Genomic DNA, 20,226 nt, shown 5'->3' with positions numbered 1-20,226 from the left:
CTCAGTCGAAACTCTTGTGGTGAATCCCTTATTTGTGAAACATTGTAGCTACTGACACTCGGCTATTTTGACTTATTTGCGGGAACAAATTGCAGAAAATGTTTAAAAATACTCCAGAAAGAGTTGTTTTGGTGAGCTATTCTGTTGGACCAGAGGTGTCACACTGTCTTGGTTTTACAGGATTTGCAGTTGAAGTTAACGTTTGACCGAAGCTTTTGAATGAACCGTGTGTATAATATGAGAGCAATAAATCCCAACATTGAGTGTTAAAGCAAGAGCAGTTTAATTCCAAGTTTTCAAGTGGAGTCTCTTTGGCAGGCAGCTCTCTGGAAAAAGAGTCTGAACGTATTCACATGACTTTGCATGGGTCGCCTCCAGCGCTGGGTGCAGCAACAGCAGCTGATGCGTTGGCGCCTTGCATCATCCCATCAAGGCTGAGGCCCTGGAAGGCCCCAAAGAAGGACTCGTCCTTGGCGGCGGCTGCTGGCTTCTTGGCAGCGGCGCTGGTGCTCTGTGGGAGTGGAAGCAGCTCACACCTCAGACAAACCAACGACTCACCGGTGGCCTGGACTCACCCTGGGGAGACAGTGTTGTCTCCGGAAGTGCGACCTCCTCACTGACCTCTCCGCGTTCTTCTTGGCTATTATCGCTTGCTGCCGCTTCCTTGTTGGGGGAGAAGCGACGTCAAGTCGTTACACGTGTACAAGTCGCTTATTTATATTCTCTAAATCCTCCTAAGCCCACGACGCCTGACACGTTTAACACTTCAGTGGTCCAACGCTTGAAGCAAATCCTTGGTTGTCTCGCGCGGTCTTTTCACTATTTATGAAAAAAAAACTTTTAAAATGCCATTTTTAATCTTAAGCGTGACATTTGAGAGGTGTGACTCGACACTCATCTGCTCCATGTTCAAGCATCAATGGTTTCTCTGACCTCACAAGAGCAAAAGAAGAGTTGGCTATACTTACATACATATACTGTACATTCTCTCTCGGCATATATAACCAGGTTTACCTCTCCCTCTTCAGCTCGGCCTGGTAGGCTCGCAGCCATGAGTCTGGAACCTTCTGGCTGCTGCACGGGAGACTTCGTCTTCTGCTGATGCTCCTCCGTCGCGTGAAGCTGCTCCTGCGGACGGACGCTCGAGATTTGGCAGCGTTTTTGGCCGAGGAACTTTTGGAAGACACGCAGCCGTAAGTGAAGTGCTTCAGCGGAGCGCTCAGTGACAGGATGGAATCCATATTCCCAAATTCGCTTCTACAGTAAATGCAACCCAAGCAATGGAGCTCTCAGGCAGGTGCTACAGATCCATCGCCAGGTCGGAGATGACTCGTGCCTTCCTCGGTGTCGGCTCTTATGGGGATTTGACCTATGACCTGCCCAGACATGAAAACAGGATTAGATGACGCCACACGTCTGGCTGATCTCTTTAACAACGGGAGAAGCAGCAGCGAGTGTCTCTGCTGCTTGTTTACATCAGAGCTTGGGCATGAATGAGTTGGTTTACGTCCCATGGGTGATGTGTTTTGGAGAGGATGCGAGGTGGCTGGACACGAGCCAGGAAGGCATGAGTCAGCTGGAGTCGGTGACTCAGTCAGTTCAAACAAACTGTAGCTTTTAAATCCACAGCAGATCAGACAAGCTTCCGCTTCACCGGAAGGTTCTGGAGAGTCCAGTTGTTGCATTTGGTGAAGGACAAGATTCAGGATTATGACTTGGGCCACAATGATGTCATGTCTCATCCAACTGCTGGATTGTTGTTTACAATAGCAGCCTCTTTTCTTTGTGGCTCCATCTCAAATTCTCATCTCAAACTCTACAAATGATCAGCATAAGCCTGTTTTTTAATCCTAGAATATTTCCTGTATAGAACAGAGACATGAAATGTAGCACATTCAACACGTGTAATGGTTCCTGGTTGACCTTATTTGATGAAGACTCCTCAGCTGCAGCCGTGAGACACCATTCAAATGACGGAGACAATTGAGGTCAGTGAACTTGGCAGCGACTGGAAACAGGTGGATGAGATTAGGAGGCGACACCTGCCCATGTTTCCTACACCGGCGAACAGATCACTTGTCAGTCTGGAGTCAGGAGCATATCACAGGCATTTCTGCTGGATACATTTGGCCCACTCTGGTCCGCCTCAGTCACCCTGACCTGATCACCGGGCTCCGCCCCCTTTATCTGCTTCCACCTTACAATTCATTTAATTCAGTGGTTTACAGTATGAAACCATTTGTTTTTCAATTACACAAATGTAGTAAAGACCACTCATATCATCTATTGATGTTCGTACTTTAGTGTTTTGAGTGAAGAACAAGAGCAATTAACAAATAAATTTTGGTGTCAAGTCTTTATTCAGAGGTGAAAAAAAGATTTTATATTTCAGTGATCTTATTACAGTTTTTTTGAGACTTCAGTCTGTCATTACTGATGTCTGCCTGTGCTTTTATGTTTAACTAAACTACAAAAACTGTATTTTTAAGAAGTGTGTCACTTTTCAAACACAGAAAATACAAAGGCTGAAGAATATCACAAGTAGTGAAAAACATATTGAAAGTAGCTGAAACCAACAAGTGATACATTCTTAAATAAAAATATGAACCCTGAAGAAAATCAATTTGGTGCAGCACAAAACTTCCTCACAGAAGGGGTCAGGTTCATTGCTCCGCACATGGGATTCTTTGTTTTCCATGGAAATTGTGGTTCTGTCGCTTATATATACCTGAGATGGCCACATTTTTATGGAGACTTCACTGCTTGAATGAGCTCCATTATAATAACTGCATTATTATTATTGGTCGGAGAAGCACTGTCCAGCGGCTTTGTGATCCGTCTCACTAAGGTCAAACGGTTCCGTCATGCCTGCTGCTGCTGGCGCCCTCTGCAGTTTAGCACGAGAAGCTCAGCCGCCACAGACGGCAACTGCTTCTGAACTTCACGCTTCAGTCAATTTAATAAATGTATTTTACGAGCAAAAACACGAGGCAGACCTCTTGGAAAGATGGCCTTTAATTAATCTTCACAATCATACAATTATTTACACTTTTATACGCTTTATTTAATACAAAAAAGGACAAGTTGGGAACTCTGAAAACAAAAATAAATGCATGGCTCAATGCTACCATCAAATGCTCAGTCTCCACAGACGTCGCTGCGGAGATGTTCTTACACACCGAACAAGGCAGTCTGAGTGTTTAAAAAAAGTGTGCGATTGTCCTGTGATGAAGAATCACAGAGCCAATAACATATGAGAGTCATGCGCACACGCACACACACGCACTCACCAACACTGTAACAGATAATTTAACTTTAGGACAGGAAGTAGAATCCTGGAGTGTCCACCACCTTGACCCATCTCAATAGAAATCTCACTTTGTTTTTCAACATAAAAAAAAAAACACAAGTGCAAGTGCTGGTTCAGCGTCATTCAAAGATCACACTGGTGCAGCTTCCTGACTCAACAGCATGTTTGGCCCTGCACATTCAGCTGCGCCTCATTTTCCCAAGACCTCAGAACGGGTTTCTGCTTCTGCAGCTTTTCTCCTTCAGTCTTGTTGTAGGAATCCAAGGAGGTGAGCGGCCGCCTTGGCATGCTGAGGAGGGTAACAGGACGGATACCAGGAAGGAGGAGGTCCAACGGTCAGGAGGAAGACCAGAGCTGCATAGAGAGCTACATGTAGAGCGCACACTACCTTGTTTCTTTTCCTCACTCATGGTTCTTGAGCACCAGAATGGATTCGCACATAATCTGACGGTGGTTTTATTTTGGTTTTGGAAGAAACTGTTCCACCTCCACTGATGATACACAAGACTTTGGGAAGAGCCCGGGGAGATAGCAGTCCATGCTTCGACAACCGGGAGAAATGTAAACCTCCAGTTCCTTAATCTGTACCCCATTGTTGAGCGTCAGTCTGTGGAGGGTCGCGGGGTCACCGACTGATGTCGCGATTCCCCTCCCAGCTCTTGCTGCTCGTGGCTTCTCCATATCCGCTGCTCTCAAAGAAGGGGTGAGTCAGAGAGTCAGCGAGTGCAAGACGTTTTGAGGGCTCATACTCCAACATGCTTTCGATGAGGTCAAACAGCTGGTGGTGTTCCTCCGCCTCAGACAGCAGGTATCTCTGCAGGTAGAGCAGACAATATGGAGTGAGGATACGCTACATAGATTCATCCCATAAGACGACCGCAACTGTCAATGGGACACAGTCATTTTAAGTCTCTTTTATGACGTCTCTTTCACTATGGCATCCAAAAAGAGAGAAGAAAAAGTTAACAAACCCTGACTCGCGGTGTTTCATCAAGAGTCAGTAGGTTTAGGGGATGCATTTTTTCTAACCGCTCTCGTTTTGACAGTACAAGACAATGCCACTAGGGGATGGTGTTGCGCTCATCAACAAAAACTAACCATCGACGACAACGTGTCCCTGCAACTAGTTCTGTCCAGATACCTTCCCAATATGGTGACAATGTTTCAAGAAAACCACATTTTGAGTTCAATCTATTTTTTATTTTTTTAACCAAACAGCTCTGCGACAGCTGGTTCTCCTTCCGTTGGCATTTATGTTATATTCACAGGGGAAACGGAACTTAAAGAGAATAAAATAGCATTTTGTCGACTAAAACTAGACAGAAATATAACCAATGTTTGTTGAATCAAACTGGACCCAAACAGCTACAGGATGACTTTGTCTAAGGACTAAAATAATGTGACTTTTAGATAAATGTGAAGTACGTATTTGACTGAACTGAATAATAACTAAATGAAAGACTGACACAAAGTCTAGAGCTGCCAACTCCACTTATAACTGTGCGGTTTATCTATAATAGTAATTTATAAGTTAACTTGCCTAGACATACATGCTACGAAGCATGAGACAAGGCTCATTTGCGTGAGTCGGCAGCCTCAGCAAACCGAAGCAAAACAGGCCGACGCCCAGGGCGAATATTAATAGAATGAGTGCCAGTCTAAATCCACAGATACTTAATACAGTTCAACTTAAACGTACCAAGAATAGAAGAAAGGTTCACTGCAGTTTCCACTTCTTCAATTACTTAGAATTAAACCTTATATTTCCATATTTCTCTATGTTAAGGAAGCGACGAAAAGGAAATCAGATGACCGCTGGAATGACATGCTGTAAGGCCAACACTTACTCTTAGAGGTTTGCAGTTTTCTCGGACATATTTTCCTGCTGAGGAACTCTCGTCCCAGTCCAGTCGGCCGCGGTAGAAATATTTCTGCTTCCTGCAGTTAGAGGGAGCTCAGTCATGTGACGTCTTTCTACACAGAGCCGTCAGTGTTTCTCACCGTGTCTTCCGGATCATTCTGGAGGGGACGGGGCCCATGATTCGCTCCATCATGGCCAGGTGCTCTCGGTTGTCGTGAGTCTGTCGGAGTAGATGTAGGATAAATGAGGAAAGAGACCTCAGAGATAAAGGCTGAAGCTTCACTGTTGAGAGCGACGTTTACTCTGCCTAGTGCAGCTGTTTGTAGTACTGACGTACCTGAAACAAGGTGAAGCCGAGGTAATACTCAAACAGGATGCAGCCGATGCTCCAGACATCACAGGGATGACTCCAGCCCAACTCTGTGAAGGCAAACACTGACGTTCACTTTTTACTTTAAGCTCCATGTAAGGAATGAACGTTTGTCAACCATTCAGTCACTAAAGTCGCAGCATGTACGGAAGCTGAGCTGCAAATACGAAGCCTGATGTGGTTACTTCCTTAGACAGGCCGATACCGGACGCCTGTCACTTCAATATGAGCTGCATTTGAGGGTGCGTTTATATGAAGTACAGTGAGAAGGAGAGTGACGGCAGCGCTCCTTCTTCGACTGGTGACAATGCTCCTGTTCGCCCGTGACTGGAGCCAATTCAAGGTCAAACATCATTCCAGCAGGAATGAAAAAGGAAAATGCGGAAATAGCAGCAGAGTATATTAACAGGATTTATACATGAGTGTGTCTGTGCTCACCCAGGATGACCTCCGGCGCTCGGTAATGCCGCGTGGACACGATTGTGCTGTGATGCTCATGGTCAAAAGTGGCACTTCCAAAATCCACCACACGTATTGCTGTGTTCTTTATCGTCCTCTCTTCCCTCTTCTGACAGAAACGTGATTTGGATTAAATCAAGTATATTGCAAGGGAGTTCCCCACAAATGACATTCATAGTTAAGACAGGTAGGTCAATTTACAGACGGATTATCACTCTCACCTTCTCCACGTTGTAAGACATTGTAAAGTCTGAGTTGACAAACAGGATGTTTTCAGGCTTCAGGTCGGTGTGAGTCAATTTATTGTCATGAAGAACTGTGCAGAAAAGAGCATGACATTAGTCATATTCCAGGTGACCCATGCATGGAGAACGCTTGGACACAAAGCTTCAACATCGCCTCATGTTGGACAGTGGTTATGACTGGTTCACTCCACTTTGCAGGTCCAACAGCAATGATGTCTGCAGGTAAAACAATGTCATATAATACCTTCAAGGAATGGTCTATTGTGGTGTTCCAGATCTAATTTAGCACTTGATGTTTTACTTTCTATTTTTGCTTTTTTGCCATCGGTCCTCAAAAATTCATTATCAATGAATGAACTTGCTGAACCAAAGAAAGAACAAGCCGTGGTCTACAAAACAGAACACACAGCGAACTGAAAACTTTGTGAAGCATTACATGCCTACTGTAAATACAGCAAACTGGAATCCTTGACTGGTTTCTTTGATCAAGTTCAAAAGAGCCAGTTGAATACTCACACTTGACTGCCAGACAGATCTGGTAGGCCATGTGTCGGACCTGACAGATTGAATAGGGCAAGTAGTTGTTCTCCTTCAGGAAGTCAAAGGTGCTGAGAGCAAGGAGCTCAAAGGAGATGCACATGTGACCATGGTAGTCGAACCAGTCGTACATCATCACACACAAGCTGAAAAGTGAAGACGGCACACATTTAGACACGGAAATGTCAACATGGGAGCCAAGGATTATTATTGTCTGAAATGGATTTAACAATATGGCTGATTCAGAGAGTTTATACCAGAGGTGCTTGACAGTATCAAAGGTGCTCCATAAACAAAATGTGAGTGAGCTCCTGAACAACTATCATTCAACTGAAATGAAAAAATATACACTCACAACTTATTGTCAGGATCCTTCTCATTGATCTTCTCAAGGACATTTATCTCCAGGCGGGCTGCTTCTTTGTACTTCTCTACATTTTTGATAATTTTGAGAGCCACATGAGATCCTCCCCTGAGGAAACAAACAAAAAACATAACATTACACCAAATAGCCAACTGAAACAGACTTTCTTCCTTCTTCTTGCGATTAAAAGAGAGTAGCAATGGCCAGTCTATCAATCAAGCTGCTTTTCTAAATCCTTTCAATGGGAGTCTCAATGTGCTTCAGTCAATACGGGCAGATCCAGCAAGCCATCCACACTTGTTTCAGTGTATCACAGTGACATGTCACGACAGACTGCAGAATGGCAGCTGTTGTTTTACAGCTCCATGTGTTTCTCACCTGCGGTGATCAATGCACTGCATCACCCTCCCAAATGTCCCCTCTCCCAAAGTGCTGACAATCTCATCTGTAAAATGAGAGAGAAGCAGAGAAGAGGGCAGCGGGGGAAGAAAGAGGAAGAGAATCAGACATGTGGACCACGTAGAACACAAACTCATGGCAGACAGGCACATCAATGGTCTTGCCCAACCCCTGTCTACATGCCTGCCTACTTGATCTAGAACATCTGCAATAACTACAAAATGAAGGAAAGAATTCGACTAACATAGATGAGATAAAGGGGGCAAATGTAAAGCGCTCCCTTTATTTCCCCCCAACAATGATGATAGGTCCTTGACAAGTGTCGTGTGCTGTGTCTACCTGGCGTATGTGGCAGTGCTGTACGTTCTACTGGTGAAGATCAATCTTGTGGGAGATTATCACTTAAGGACCCACTTACGGAAAAATACAAGCTTGCTAGAACTACTGATTTGAAATGGCGTCACAGGAACAACAGTGGCAAATGAGATTCTATGTTAACCTGTGAAACAGTGAAAACACAGCTTTAAAGGAATGTAAAGTCCCTCTCAGTCTCTCGTGCAATTCACCCTGCTATTTTGAGCTAGATGGAAGAGCAGTCTAGCATCATCTGGCACTCCCTTGTCATCTCAATGCTCTGTTTCAAAACTCATGTGGAGAAGGGTTACGATAAGAGTAGGTGGCATGAGTACATCTCTCTTGCAGGACGTCCCCGCTCCGACAGATCAGGTGCCCTTCCTCGTCGTCCCTCACACTCAGTGCCCGCGTCCGGCTGTTGCTCCGCTGTTTTCACATCAGCAGGTCACGGCGCAACCAGAGGGAACGGGGGAATTCGGGGACAGCAGCCATGGCATCAGGCAGCAGTCGGAGGTGGAGGGATGAGGAGGGTGGTGTTGACGTGGTTGGAGGTGCGTTTGGTGGGGCGATTCACGCATGACACCACGTGAAGGAAATATATAACGATAGGAATATAGTGCAAGGGAACAAGTCAAAGATCACATCCTCTTCTCCTCTCCCCCTATACCTTTAAAACCACAGCTGCTAACAATATCCATTCAGCATCGCAAAAACCATTTCAGCAAATATGCAACTCATTCAACGCTCAAGAAGGGTTTAGAGAAAACAGTGGAGACAGGACTGCAGAGTAATCCAGGAGGAAAGATGATCGGTTCTTCATTCAAAATTACACTACCAAAGTGATGTAACAGCCCTCAAAAATGTAGCACTGTCATGTCTACAAATATATATGTCATTCAATGCACACCTGCAGAATAAAATATTTTCGACATTGTTTGGCAGAACATTTCCATTGTTACCATCTGCCCTGCTGATAATATGAAGCATCATTGCAGGGGGTTTACAAAGAATGAGGATCAGAGGAGCCTCAATGCTCATTTGACAACGTAATCAAATTGCTTTTAAAAAAGAAATTGGGTCACAAATATATTTAGAGTCTACACCTGGAGTTTATATTTAGACCCAAACGTTCTTCAACAACATACAGAAACCCCATGTTGTTCTTTGTGTCGTAACTCTGTGCAGCAGGAATCTCTTGTTTCCAAAAGGGTGGTGAAATGGTAGAGTAGTGGTGTAACAAATGAGCAAACCCCTCCACTCAGCTCTGGAATCTATACATTCTTTCTATCTCAGTCAGACATTTTTGTGGATGAAATCTAACAGTGTTATCATAAACCTATGTTCTAGAATATCTCATTCTTTGAAGACCCCAAAATAAATTTTCGGGATGACAATAAGCTACCATAAGTCGCATTATAAAGAAAATGTTCTACCAAAAAACCCACCCACGCTAAATTAATAATGACCCCGCAAAACAAATTAAAGCATAAAGATTGCACTACTTACCCAGTCCTGGGGCTGTGAGGAATAATTTGTTAGAAAGAGAAAGAGACAGAGCAGAGTGGAAGAAACCGAGATGGAGAGGGTGAGGAGAGGAACAGCAATGCCTGGAGTAACCGTACTCACCGATGAGGATTGGCTATAGGACCTGGTTCTACGCCGCCTTCGTTTGTGCTTACGCCTGCTGCCTTTCCGTCGGTACGACTCGTCGTGTTCACGCTCTCTCTCCCGTCCTCTGCGGTAGTCGTACATACTTGGAGAGAAGTTGCGTGAGTAGTAACTTTCAGCCGCTCCCTGGGGCTCCCTCTCAAGGTCGGATCTCTGATCCATGCGCCTGTATCCCTCGCAGTTCCGTCGATCAAAAGGCCTGTGGTCCATTGAGCGATTGTCATAGCTGCGACTGAATCACAAGACATATAATGGAGTGTATGATGACAACAAAGAACAATTATCGCTTCATAAAAGCAAACATACCTCCTTGATCGAACATAGCTTTCCTCCTGTCTGTGAGCACGTCCCCGTCTTCTATCTCTGTCGCTGCTGGAGGAGAAGGATGGCGATCTTCTGTGTCTGTGTCTTCGTCCTCGATCCCTGTCTCTGTCTCTATCTCTGTCTCTGTCTCGGTCCCTGCCTCTGAAACGATCATGGTAGCTGCCTCTGCTGTTCGATGACGAGTACCGTCTGGGATGAGGCATCTGAAAGATATTTATATATTTGTAATATTAGTGCCACAACACTAACAAAAGATCCTAATGCAGGTGCATACAACTAAAAGTACACCACGAGCAGCATCAAATAACTGTTTAATGTTTGTATAAAAGTCATATTGACTACAATCCAGTCGCATGAGGTCACATTCCCTTTGACTGCACAACACTATGTTAAACATAGTCATGTGGAGAAAACAGTCGTGACAGTCATGAGTGAACACGTTTGGTGTGTTTATTTCTTTTCGCATCATCATTATGGTTTGCTGACCAAACAACAACTGCTAAAAACAGACTGGTCTGAAATGACTACAACAGAATTAAGTGGTTTAAATATCACGTTCCCGGTCCATTAACACGTGCAAAATTATTATTTGTCATTGGCAGGGTTCGTGATTAACAAGAGTTGTGGTTATCTTGAGCCCCAACAAAATTCCAATTGTCTTTCAAACGGTTATATGGAAGGCTAAATGCAATGAACATAATATGAAATGCATGTTCGTCGGACAACGACGAGCAAAGGGAGGATACAAACTATAACGCGTCGCAAAATAACGTACTTATCTTGCAAAAAACAGCGTTTGAAGTACAAGCTATGGCGCGTGCCCTTTTTCGTTTGTCTCGTTTCCAGTGTCGTTTGCATGATAAGATACATATAAGAAAAAAATACGAACACAATTAAACCATTTTCTCCCAAAAACAATGCTCACTGACAAGTTAGCTCATAGCTAACACTTGCTAACGTAAATATTTCGAACGCCATTTTAGCATAGCATGTTGCTAGCAGTTTCGATCGCCGTTTGACGTCTTTACCTCAAATGTTTCTATTTATTTACCGTTTTAGCGGCGAGGCCAGTGTGCTTGTCCCACAAGAAATCCGTGATTGCGGTCCAGTTCAGCTTCTCCCTACTGGTAAGTTTGGTTAAAGTGTGTAAGCTTGCGGGCGCCTGGCTAACGTTTCCCCCGCACTGCTCGTTCTGGTTCAGACCGGCGCTGCTAACGCCTCCCTGCGCCCGGAGTGTCACTGCGTGGAGACACATCAGCAGCTTCCACTGACCCACTGCGCTCCAGCGTGTGGTCAAGTTGGGAAATGGATTGCTGGGCATGACATGTTGCTCTTCATCCTTCCCGCTTGATTTTCAAAGCACAAATTCTATGTCAAACTTCAAAGTGACCTTGCATTATAGCAAAACGACATCTCCCAAAACTGACGGCAGCGAGATCAGTAAGTTTCTGAGCAGCTGACTCATCATAAAGTGTATAGATTTGAATAATATGCATCGCATTTTAACAGATTGTTGACCTATAGAGTCAAATAATTATTCCCTTGGGCTGACGACAAACTCTTAACCTTAATCCAAACCCTTGTTTACTTATTTGGTGGCTGTTTATGTAAATAAATAAAAGGCAGAAAGCAAATTTCAAACCTCGCCGAAGACAGGACTGACATACTGCAATTACAATCCACCAAACCGATGAACCACCAACCAAGAGAAAAAAACTTACAGCACCATTTTTTATTTTGACCTTCTGTCTCAATATTTCCACCTGTGTTTTTAACAGTGATCTTGGAGTAAAGGATTGTGGCAAACATAAAAGGAGTCATAATATAGAAAATGCCAGTAGGATACAAGCATGTCATGGACCATACAAGGACTTATATACAAGGTTTTTGAGGTATACTGTTTTTGTGTTTTTTTTTCTGTTTGATATGCGTTAACACGAAAAACTCATAAGCTTGTATCATACTTAAATGTGCGGGAGAGTTGTAGAAAAGCAAGCACAAAAATATCTCTCATTAACTGGGAATTATTTATTCAACTCTTAAAATCCAGCATCATTTCATTCAAGATGCTCTGTCGCTCTTCTTTACTGTCAAGTCCCACGCAGGATGGGTGATGATGATGATGATGATGGTGGTCACCGTTGAGTAATCAAATCCATGATGCACAATTTAGTGTATCTGAAACACACAGGAATTTTTTCTTTTGACAAAGCGTATCATCGAGTGAATCCAGGAAGCATGTTAAGAAGCTCCGGTGACATACCATACAGCGGGTGAATTCTTCTTGTGTGACCAACTTTTCTCAATCCACTTTTTCTTCAGGTTTGCCATATGATCCAAGCGGAGCGAGCCTCTGTAGAGCCATTCTGTTTGTTCATCATTCTGAATGGTGCATTTAAAATGATGAGAGTATTTAGTGCGTGAGCATTTTATTGACTTCTTAGTTATTTGTCAATTAAACCACAAGAAAATGTAATTCTATTGCAGCGGGGGGTGGGGGGTGGGGGGGGTATGAACAGGCAGTGATGTGGCATCCCATATTGAAAGGCAACTGTATCACTCTTAACATTGTCCATAGAAAATGTAACATTTTATAATCACTACAATAACTGGGAGGGAGGGTCTTTGTTTGTCGAAACACATGACTAAGGACCAACAGATGGTTTGGACACATAATCCTCCTTTATATTAGAAGAAAAACAATTTATTAAAGTTGCTATTCAGTGAGGTCAATGTCAGTTTCATTAATGGTAAACAGAGATGAAGCATGTCTAGGACAAAGAATACTCACTTCATATTTGACTTGAACCATACTGCAGTCCGTCCTCAACACTTCACATCTCTGCATCTCTCCATCACGTTCTACTTTCAGCGGCTGCCCAACTGAGTACTGGATTTGAGGGGGGCACGGCCAGAACTGAATATACTCCTTCACAAATTCCTTGTGGCTTGCGTTACGTATATCGTCTAACGGGTCTTGCACTGGAGGAAGAAAACAAGAGGTGATCACACAAATGCAGAGTTTGTTTACATCCGAGCAAATTATGAGACCATCTGGTGTATATGTCGTGCAGCGGGTGAAGGCTCTCTATCTGAAAGGTAGTGCTTTATGATTATTCCTGCTCACTTCAATGTCATGTTACAAGTCAGACAAGCTGGTAAAGCAAGACAAGGCACTTTTAAGGGACTTTAAAAAATGCACTTACGCGGTTTGTACACCAGTCGGACAAAAGTCAAGCTCACATAGACTGTTGTTCTGTTGTCAATGAAGACAAGAAACCTAGAAATTATATTCCAAAATGAGCATCAACATGTAGCAACTTTGCATGGAAACATGAGGAGTTTTCAAACTTACCTTAGGTGGTTTTTCCTCGAGGGGATTTCTGCAACAATGCCAGGTCTGTAAACAGCACCCTGGAGGCCACCCACCACCACACGAGCACCAACGTACAGGTGTTCTGGCTCCGGAACAATGTCCAAAGCTATGTGGTGCGGAGAGATGAGAGTCTTCTTCTTATCTCCAAATAAGACCTTGTACTTCATCAGACCTTGTTCTGGAAATAGTTGGGAGATGACAAAGACATGAGCATGATGGACCACCCACACGGCAGCAGCTACTTTTGAATACAGTTAAACCAAAACATTCTTTCACCTTTCTCGACAAGAGCTTGTACTTCTGCTTTCTCCCAGGACATTGAAGACTTCTGGGCCAGAAGAACCATGCCCACAGTGATGTCCTTGTGCGGAACAGCTCGAGGAACTTTGGAGTTGGCGTCCGTCGACTGGCAAAGAGTGGTCACCATGTACACTGGCATGACACCTTCAGTGCAAGAAAACGGAAACATGTCAAAGACATGGTACATTTTTTTTATGGTAGCAAATACGAGAACGAATCATCACGTGAGGATAATCTAATCTAATCTATATCCCACTTTTTGAGAGCAAGAAGACCCCAGACAAGATAGGTAAGTCAAGTTAGTCAGACTTACTCTCTCCTTTCGTAGTCTTGTTTGTGGTACTTCGTGCCGGTGCTGCAGGTGTCGGTGGTGGTGGTTGTTGCTGCTGCTGCTGTGGTGCTGGTTTTTGTTGTTGAGGTGGTGGTTTTTGTTGTGGTGGTGGTTTTTGTAGTGGTGGAGGTTGTTGAGGCGGTGGTTTTTGTTGTGGTGGAGGTTGTTGTTGTTGTTGAGGTGATGGTTTTGGTGGATGCTTTTTCTTTTTCATGATTTTCTTCTTCTTGGATGATTTCTTTAACTCAAAATCTGAAAAGTTTTCATCATCCTCCGACAGCCACAGAGAACCTTTCCTCTTCTTCGATGACCGTGATTCATATTCTGAATCGTACTCCTCCTCTCCCTCTGGCTGCCACAAGGCATCATCGGATTCCATGTTTTCTACATCAGAATCATAGTTGTCTTCATTGTTGTTGGTGGTGGTGGTGGTGGTGGTGGCAGTCAGGCTTTTTGCGAGTCGAGCTTTTGGTTTAACATACTCCTCAATCTTCCACACAGGAAGTCTAGTTAAAATCACCACTGGGTTATTTGCCACAATACTTTGGAAATCCACTTGGTTCTCTTTTTTTCGTGAAAGAGAAGCTGATGTTTGGTGGGACAACTTCGAAAACACATCACCTACAAAGCAGTAGTCAGTCAGTCAGAACATAAGGACAATCCAGGCAGGTTTAGCAGGTAAATCATGACTCGCACCTGAACCTGACGGATCATCACTATCATCTTCAGAATCCACATCTGTGTACTCCAAACCAAGCGAAGCGTAGAGGGTCTTCACCTTTGATTCAAAATCATTTACAGACCTGTAAGACACAGTTTTTGAATTCGTGCACTGATAGGAAGCAAGCAACAATGAGTGTCGAACAAGGTCAAACATACTGGCAGAGATCCAGGAATAGTAAAACTTGACTCTGAAATCGTTCTATTAAATTTTGCAAGTGATTGCAATTGTCAACCGTCTCACTGTCGTTTAAGCCCATCGCCCGGACTCTCTCTGCGATCCATAACTTCAGCTCATCTTTTGTCATCTGCATTTCATCCTCCATTTTTGCTGAAAGAAACACCACAAAACACGTCAGTGCCATTTGACCTCACCAAGTATACTCAAACATTAGTTGTCCTGGGCTCAGCAGTAGAGTCCGGCTGCTTATATAATTTAAGTCAGTTGACTTGGAAAGAAGTTTAAAGGAAGGCTTTTCTCTTGATCATAAAGTCACTCCGGCTAAATGGTTTGTTTCACGTAAGACAACAGCAGAAGTCCCGCCAACGAAATCAGAAACGATATCCGACCCTAACTGACTTTTGAACCTAAACACCCGTTATTCCTTCGTCACCTATCGCACCTGAAGTCTTGTAATCGCAATTCTACGTAAAGGATGGCGGTCATTACCTGTAATCTAACAACAGCGCCGATGCGTGTGGCGTTACAGCAAACCCCCAGCACCGCTCGCTGTTGGCGGACTCTACTTCGCTTGTGTTCAGAAGCGCCCGTGCGCCCCCTAGTGGTGCGGAATAGTCATCTGGATTTGAATTATAATAGATAGGTATACTGTTGTGTGAAAGTGGTCGTTGATACTCTCGGGTTCTGGGATCAGGTGATCACAACGTCGCACTCAAGTGTTGACCTCCTTTTAAGATGAAGGCCTTATTAAAGACCAGAGCATGACATTTGTAAAATCAGAGCAATGATGACATACAAAGAGTCATCGTGGATTCCTTTTATTCATGTGAATCAGAGCCAAATAAATCAAGCAGGTTCGGGAGAGCCACCAGTCCAGTGTCCCGCTGATGGACACTGACTGGCGCTGCTCTGGCTCGGAGAGTTGCATCCTGTCTGATGCACCATGGCGAGTACGTACTTTAAAAACATGTGATCTGAAAATAGCAGTATTGTGTTCAGAGTTTTTGTGCTGAATGACTTTTGTTTTAGAATGTAAAGAGCAAGGATTATGCTTTTAATGTTGTGGTTGTGCACTGAAAGGCTCTACCTCCTAATGTTCTGGTGTCAGCCTATTTACACTTGGAGTCTCAGTCCACCTACTGTTAGATGTGGACCTGTCCTGCTGGTGGCCACTGACAGCCATGCCTTTTTGTGTACAGTTCAAATCCCGATACAAAAGGGAACCCTCCTCGCCCCTCACTTGGCAGTGCAGGAGCTTCTGGGAGAGGGGACGTTCGGGGTGGTGGTCAAGTGTCTAGACCTGCTCAACAAAGAGTCAGTGGCAGTGAAGATAGTAAAGAGCGGACACAGTTACACCCAGATGGTGTCAAAGGAGGTAAAACAGCAACACTAGAGTCTTAGTCACAGAGCCTAAAGGAGTCACACTGAAACCAAACTTTGCAGATTAAAATTCTCCAGCAGTTGCTGACTCTGGACTCAGACAGCTGCAGCCTGGTGAGATGGTTCGGATGGTTTCCCTATCAGTCACTCATCTGTCTGCAGTTTGAGCTTCTGGACCAGAGTCTCTTCGACTTCATGAGGAAGAGGAACTTTCAGCCGCTGTTGTTGGCCGAGGTCCGCCATGTTTTACACCAGGTGAGCTGTGATGACAGGGATCAGGATTTTTGGATAAGATTAGTTTTTGAAATTCAAAAGTTTATTTTCATAATAGATGGAATGAAATAGGAATGTGGTTTCTAACCAAATCATATATACAAATCAGAAGCTTAACAATGCTTCAATGCTATTTGCTTGCTCACACACATATGTATATGGCACTTCAATTTTTATACAAGGTGATGTCAAAACCAAAACATCCATGATAAAGAGATTAAATGAGATGAGCTGATGGATGGAAAATTGATGTTTAAAAAACTTATGATAACAAGAAATTTGCAAAAAAGATTCTGTGCAATCCATGCAGCAGAGTTCACGCATCACTGGAGGAATTCCACTCTCATTTTTAAACATTTTTGTACAGATTCAACTGAATATTGATCATTCATTTCAAATATTCAAATTTATTAATTATAAAACCAAATTAAGTCGTTTTTTTTGTCCTCCAACCTGTTATAATATGAAGCACACATAAAAGAAATATTGTTGGAAAAATAAATTATTTCTGTGTCTCATTGTGTCAGGACCGATATTTTAAATAATCACCAAAAGTCAAGTTTTGCGTTTTAATCCATTTCTTCACTTGTCTTAATGTTCATGTGCATTTGTGTCAGTTGCCATATTTCAAAATTAGGGATGCACCGATACCGGGCTTGAGAACTCCTACTCGCACTTACAGGATGGTAACCGATACCATGAAACCAATACCACTTATACCACAGTAGCATGCAGTTTTTGAATTTTACCAAATTTGTACTGTAGTACTGTACTGCGCTGCCTGTAATGATGTCACCCTTGTGTAAGAACAACATACTGAGAAATGATCATTTAACAGACAATATATGGAAAAATAAAAAACTCAAAGTAACGTTATGTGTAATGGCACAATACTCTGTATCTGTGAGTACTCAAATGCAAGTACATTACTTGTTTTGGAATAAAAATGGTATTGGTGCATCCCTAATTATTATTACTATTATTATTAGTACTGCTAATACTAATAATGATAATAATGATAACATATGAATAGACCTCAGTGGTGATAGTTGGAGATATTATTGAAGCACAAATGTACAGTAGAAAACTGTTGTCAATATATTTAAATCAAATCTTTTTAATCCTAAATTTCAATAGTAGATCAACAGATGTTTGTTCTGTCACTGGACTGAGAGGAAGTTGCTCATGTTCCTCAGATGACCACAGCACTACTTCACCTGCAGTCACTGAAAATCATTCACAACGACATCAAGCCGCACAACATCATGGTGGTGAACCAAAACCAGAGACCCCTACAGGTCAAGCTCATCGACTTTGGCCTGGCCTGTCATGTGGTGGACGCCGTGTCTGGGACAAACGTTCAGTCCTTGTGGTACAGGTGAGTGAGGCAGATGTCGGACAAAGTGCTCAGGAGGCAGCAGACAGGGATGTTTTCCTCACCTCAAGGGCACCAGAGGTCGTGCTACGAATGACATTTTCAGAGTCAGTGGACATGTGGTCTCTGGGCCTGGTCGTCTTTGAGATTGCGATGGGATTCCCACTTCTACCTGCCCGTCATGAGTACGACTTGGTGAGAACACAAAGAGGCTTGTGGTGCAGCAGCAGATCAACTGAGGATTGTTGTCCACAGATGAAGTTCATCGTGGAGACGCTGGGCCCACCTTCTGTCAAGCAACTTGGGTGTGGTCAGAGGAGCCGGTACTTCTTTGACTTTGTTGAAGGCAGCCAGAATATCTGGACTCTCAAGGTGCCTCCCATGGACCGAACAGTCAACAGTATTTTGTTTCCGCTCATCTGTTCACATGTGCAACACATCCCTGTGCCCTCCCATCCTTTCCAGTGTCTCCCCCACTTTCCCTATAAACTAACGGTCCGACCTGTCTCCCCAGACTCCGAAGAAGTTTGCGTCAGAAACTGGTCACTGCTATGTGGACAGCAGGTACGCCTCCTTCAGGTCACTGGAGGAAGCGATGGTGAGCAGGATTTGGCAAACAGGCGACACCGATGTGAACAAAGCACGCTGCTTTGTGCACCTGGTTCAGAGCATGCTGCGGGTGGACCAACAGGCCCGCGCTGTTCCTCTGAAGGTGCTGCGACACCCCTTCCTCACAGAGAAGCCTGTTGGTCCGCCTGCCTCTGAGGGAGCAAGAGACGGCATTATCGCCGACAACTGCAGACAGACGATACACCAGCCTGCAGGTGTTGTGTATTTTTGCACTCATGCTTCATGCAAGGCTCCACTGATGCACCAGCCGACCTACTTGGTGACACATCAGCACATCAACCCACACACCAACCGACCTACCGGCCTTCCACCCATCCACGTGCATCCCAACTTCACGTCCAGAACAGTGAGATGCGTGCCGATCTACCAGCAGGCCCAGGTACTGAACTATCTCCCCCGCTGACCAACCAGGACCTCCCAGCTCCAAGCTGAGTCAGCAGAAAAACATCTGTGACGTCCAGATTGGTCTCACCTTGTCAGACTGACAGTTCGATAGAGCCTGAGTCTTGTTGACGATCCAGTATTAAACAGCTCAAAAGACCTAGAAAGACCCATAAGCTGCACTCGGCAAACCGTGGAAACAAATAATAGTAATGTGGATCCAACAATTTCCACACTGTGGCTCAATAAATATCATGATCAAAAGAAAAAAAGTGATTTTATCGCATCTAAAACTGAGTCGACTCATCATACAGTGACACACCTCAACCCCCACCCCATCACTCATTTATTTCTGGACCACAATTATGCACAAAAATATGTCATCAGATATACAGACGTTAAGTTGTGCCATATAAGTAGCCACAATTGTCATTCTAGTGTTGATGTTTTAAAATAAAAAAAATCAAGCTATGAAATAACCTCCATTTTGTTATGTCGCATGAACTGGAAAATCTGGACAAAACTGCCAAACCTGGATTGAGAGGGAAATCCTGCATTACGACGCTTCATTTTTGTAAGAAGTGACTCAAGTATCATGTGACGTGTGAAGGGGACATCCTCCCCCAGATATCCATCCAAGCTGTTCTTTCCATTCTGACTAAAACTAAGACTGACTGAGGTTCAGAACAAACCTGAGAGTAAGTCGAAACTGGAATTTCGGATTCAAATTCAAATCTTTATTTACAGTGAATAATATCCGGTGTTATATTGCATTTGCTCCTGAATCCACCAGTAAAGAGATACAGTTGAAGAAGTGAAATCTTCATTAAAAAAAAAAAAAAAACGAATAGTGATTTTCTTTTATAAAAAAATGTCCATGCGCTCGTCCCCATGTGGTCAGGTGATCTGCTCCTCCTGGTAGGTGGAGGTGGAGATGGAGCCATAGGGGTCCACCACCGTCTGTGCGCAGCGGACCACGGTCACCAGCAGGAAGAAACATAGCAGGAAGAGGAAGAAGAGAGCGAAGCCCAGATCCACGTCCACCTCAAACTGGGGAGCCGACTGAGCCCTCTGGTCCATGAGGGCAACTTTGGTGAGCCGAGATCTTCCTCTGAGAAAGGTCGGGTTCAGCAACGCTGGGGGGAGAGACAAACTGGCTTGGAATTTGCAGTATATGATGACTCTTATAATTTGATTGTTATAGAAGGAACATGCAGTATGTGTTCTGTTCTCTGAAATTTAGTGAATCTGTGTTTAAAAACTGAAATGAAATTGGCACCCTGGTTCAGTCCGCACAAGTCTCACTCAGCACAAACCAGTATTTGATGTAAAATTATAAGTACTTTCATATATCCAGAGGAAAAAAACTAGCTGAATGTTCAGCAGCA

The 20,226-nt window shown here is 43.8% G+C and overlaps 4 protein-coding genes across 9 annotated transcripts; 1 reads left to right on the top strand and 3 right to left on the bottom strand.

The window, feature by feature from the left end:
• Positions 1-266: 266 nt before the first annotated feature.
• On the bottom strand, positions 267-1,464 carry si:ch211-81a5.8 (uncharacterized protein LOC560648 homolog). Its single transcript, XM_053862149.1, has 3 exons — positions 1,015-1,464; positions 576-663; positions 267-511 (listed from the first exon to the last, which is right to left on the bottom strand). The coding sequence occupies exons 1-3, from the start codon at positions 1,239-1,241 to the stop codon at positions 350-352; spliced, it is 477 nt and encodes a 158-aa protein (XP_053718124.1). The 5' UTR covers positions 1,242-1,464; the 3' UTR covers positions 267-349.
• Positions 1,465-2,997: 1,533 nt separating this feature from the next.
• On the bottom strand, positions 2,998-11,259 carry clk2a (CDC-like kinase 2a). Of its 3 annotated transcripts, none has more exons than XM_053863528.1 (13): positions 10,943-11,259; positions 9,874-10,094; positions 9,526-9,799; positions 8,235-8,325; positions 7,525-7,591; positions 7,138-7,254; positions 6,762-6,928; positions 6,222-6,316; positions 5,980-6,106; positions 5,509-5,591; positions 5,312-5,391; positions 5,158-5,248; positions 2,998-4,124 (listed from the first exon to the last, which is right to left on the bottom strand). In XM_053863528.1, exons 1-13 carry the CDS (start codon positions 11,210-11,212, stop codon positions 3,936-3,938), a joined length of 1,872 nt encoding a protein of 623 aa, XP_053719503.1. In that variant the 5' UTR covers positions 11,213-11,259; the 3' UTR covers positions 2,998-3,935. The 3 variants fall into 3 exon arrangements, with proteins under 3 accessions (XP_053719503.1, XP_053719502.1, XP_053719504.1); XM_053863527.1 differs by having other exon boundaries at positions 5,980-6,109; positions 10,943-11,258; XM_053863529.1 differs by lacking the exons at positions 8,235-8,325; positions 9,874-10,094; positions 10,943-11,259 and having other exon boundaries at positions 5,980-6,109; positions 9,526-9,673.
• Positions 11,260-11,899: 640 nt separating this feature from the next.
• setdb1a (SET domain bifurcated histone lysine methyltransferase 1a) lies at positions 11,900-15,486 on the bottom strand. 3 transcript variants are annotated; one of them, XM_053862743.1, is made up of 10 exons: positions 15,289-15,486; positions 14,778-14,949; positions 14,595-14,701; positions 13,881-14,519; positions 13,544-13,711; positions 13,247-13,445; positions 13,098-13,171; positions 12,683-12,873; positions 12,155-12,273; positions 11,900-12,069 (listed from the first exon to the last, which is right to left on the bottom strand). In XM_053862743.1, coding segments are annotated over exons 2-10 (1,665 nt in total). In that variant the 5' UTR covers positions 14,945-14,949; positions 15,289-15,486; the 3' UTR covers positions 11,900-12,068. The 3 variants fall into 3 exon arrangements, with proteins under 3 accessions (XP_053718718.1, XP_053718719.1, XP_053718717.1); XM_053862744.1 differs by having other exon boundaries at positions 14,863-14,949; XM_053862742.1 differs by lacking the exon at positions 15,289-15,486 and having other exon boundaries at positions 14,778-15,099.
• Positions 15,487-15,600: 114 nt separating this feature from the next.
• LOC128757443 (homeodomain-interacting protein kinase 2-like) lies at positions 15,601-19,509 on the top strand. Of its 2 annotated transcripts, none has more exons than XM_053862746.1 (7): positions 15,601-15,749; positions 15,999-16,174; positions 16,342-16,434; positions 17,649-17,830; positions 17,899-18,022; positions 18,083-18,199; positions 18,342-19,509. In XM_053862746.1, the coding sequence occupies exons 1-7, from the start codon at positions 15,743-15,745 to the stop codon at positions 18,858-18,860; spliced, it is 1,218 nt and encodes a 405-aa protein (XP_053718721.1). In that variant the 5' UTR covers positions 15,601-15,742; the 3' UTR covers positions 18,861-19,509. The 2 variants fall into 2 exon arrangements, with proteins under 2 accessions (XP_053718721.1, XP_053718720.1); XM_053862745.1 differs by having other exon boundaries at positions 16,243-16,434; positions 18,342-19,508.
• Positions 19,510-20,226: the final 717 nt, after the last annotated feature.

The sequence above is a fragment of the Synchiropus splendidus genome, chromosome 4 (genome assembly GCF_027744825.2).
Source record: "Synchiropus splendidus isolate RoL2022-P1 chromosome 4, RoL_Sspl_1.0, whole genome shotgun sequence".
Classification (NCBI taxonomy): Eukaryota; Metazoa; Chordata; class Actinopteri; order Syngnathiformes; family Callionymidae; genus Synchiropus; species Synchiropus splendidus.
This window is presented reverse-complemented; position numbering and strand designations above follow the sequence as displayed.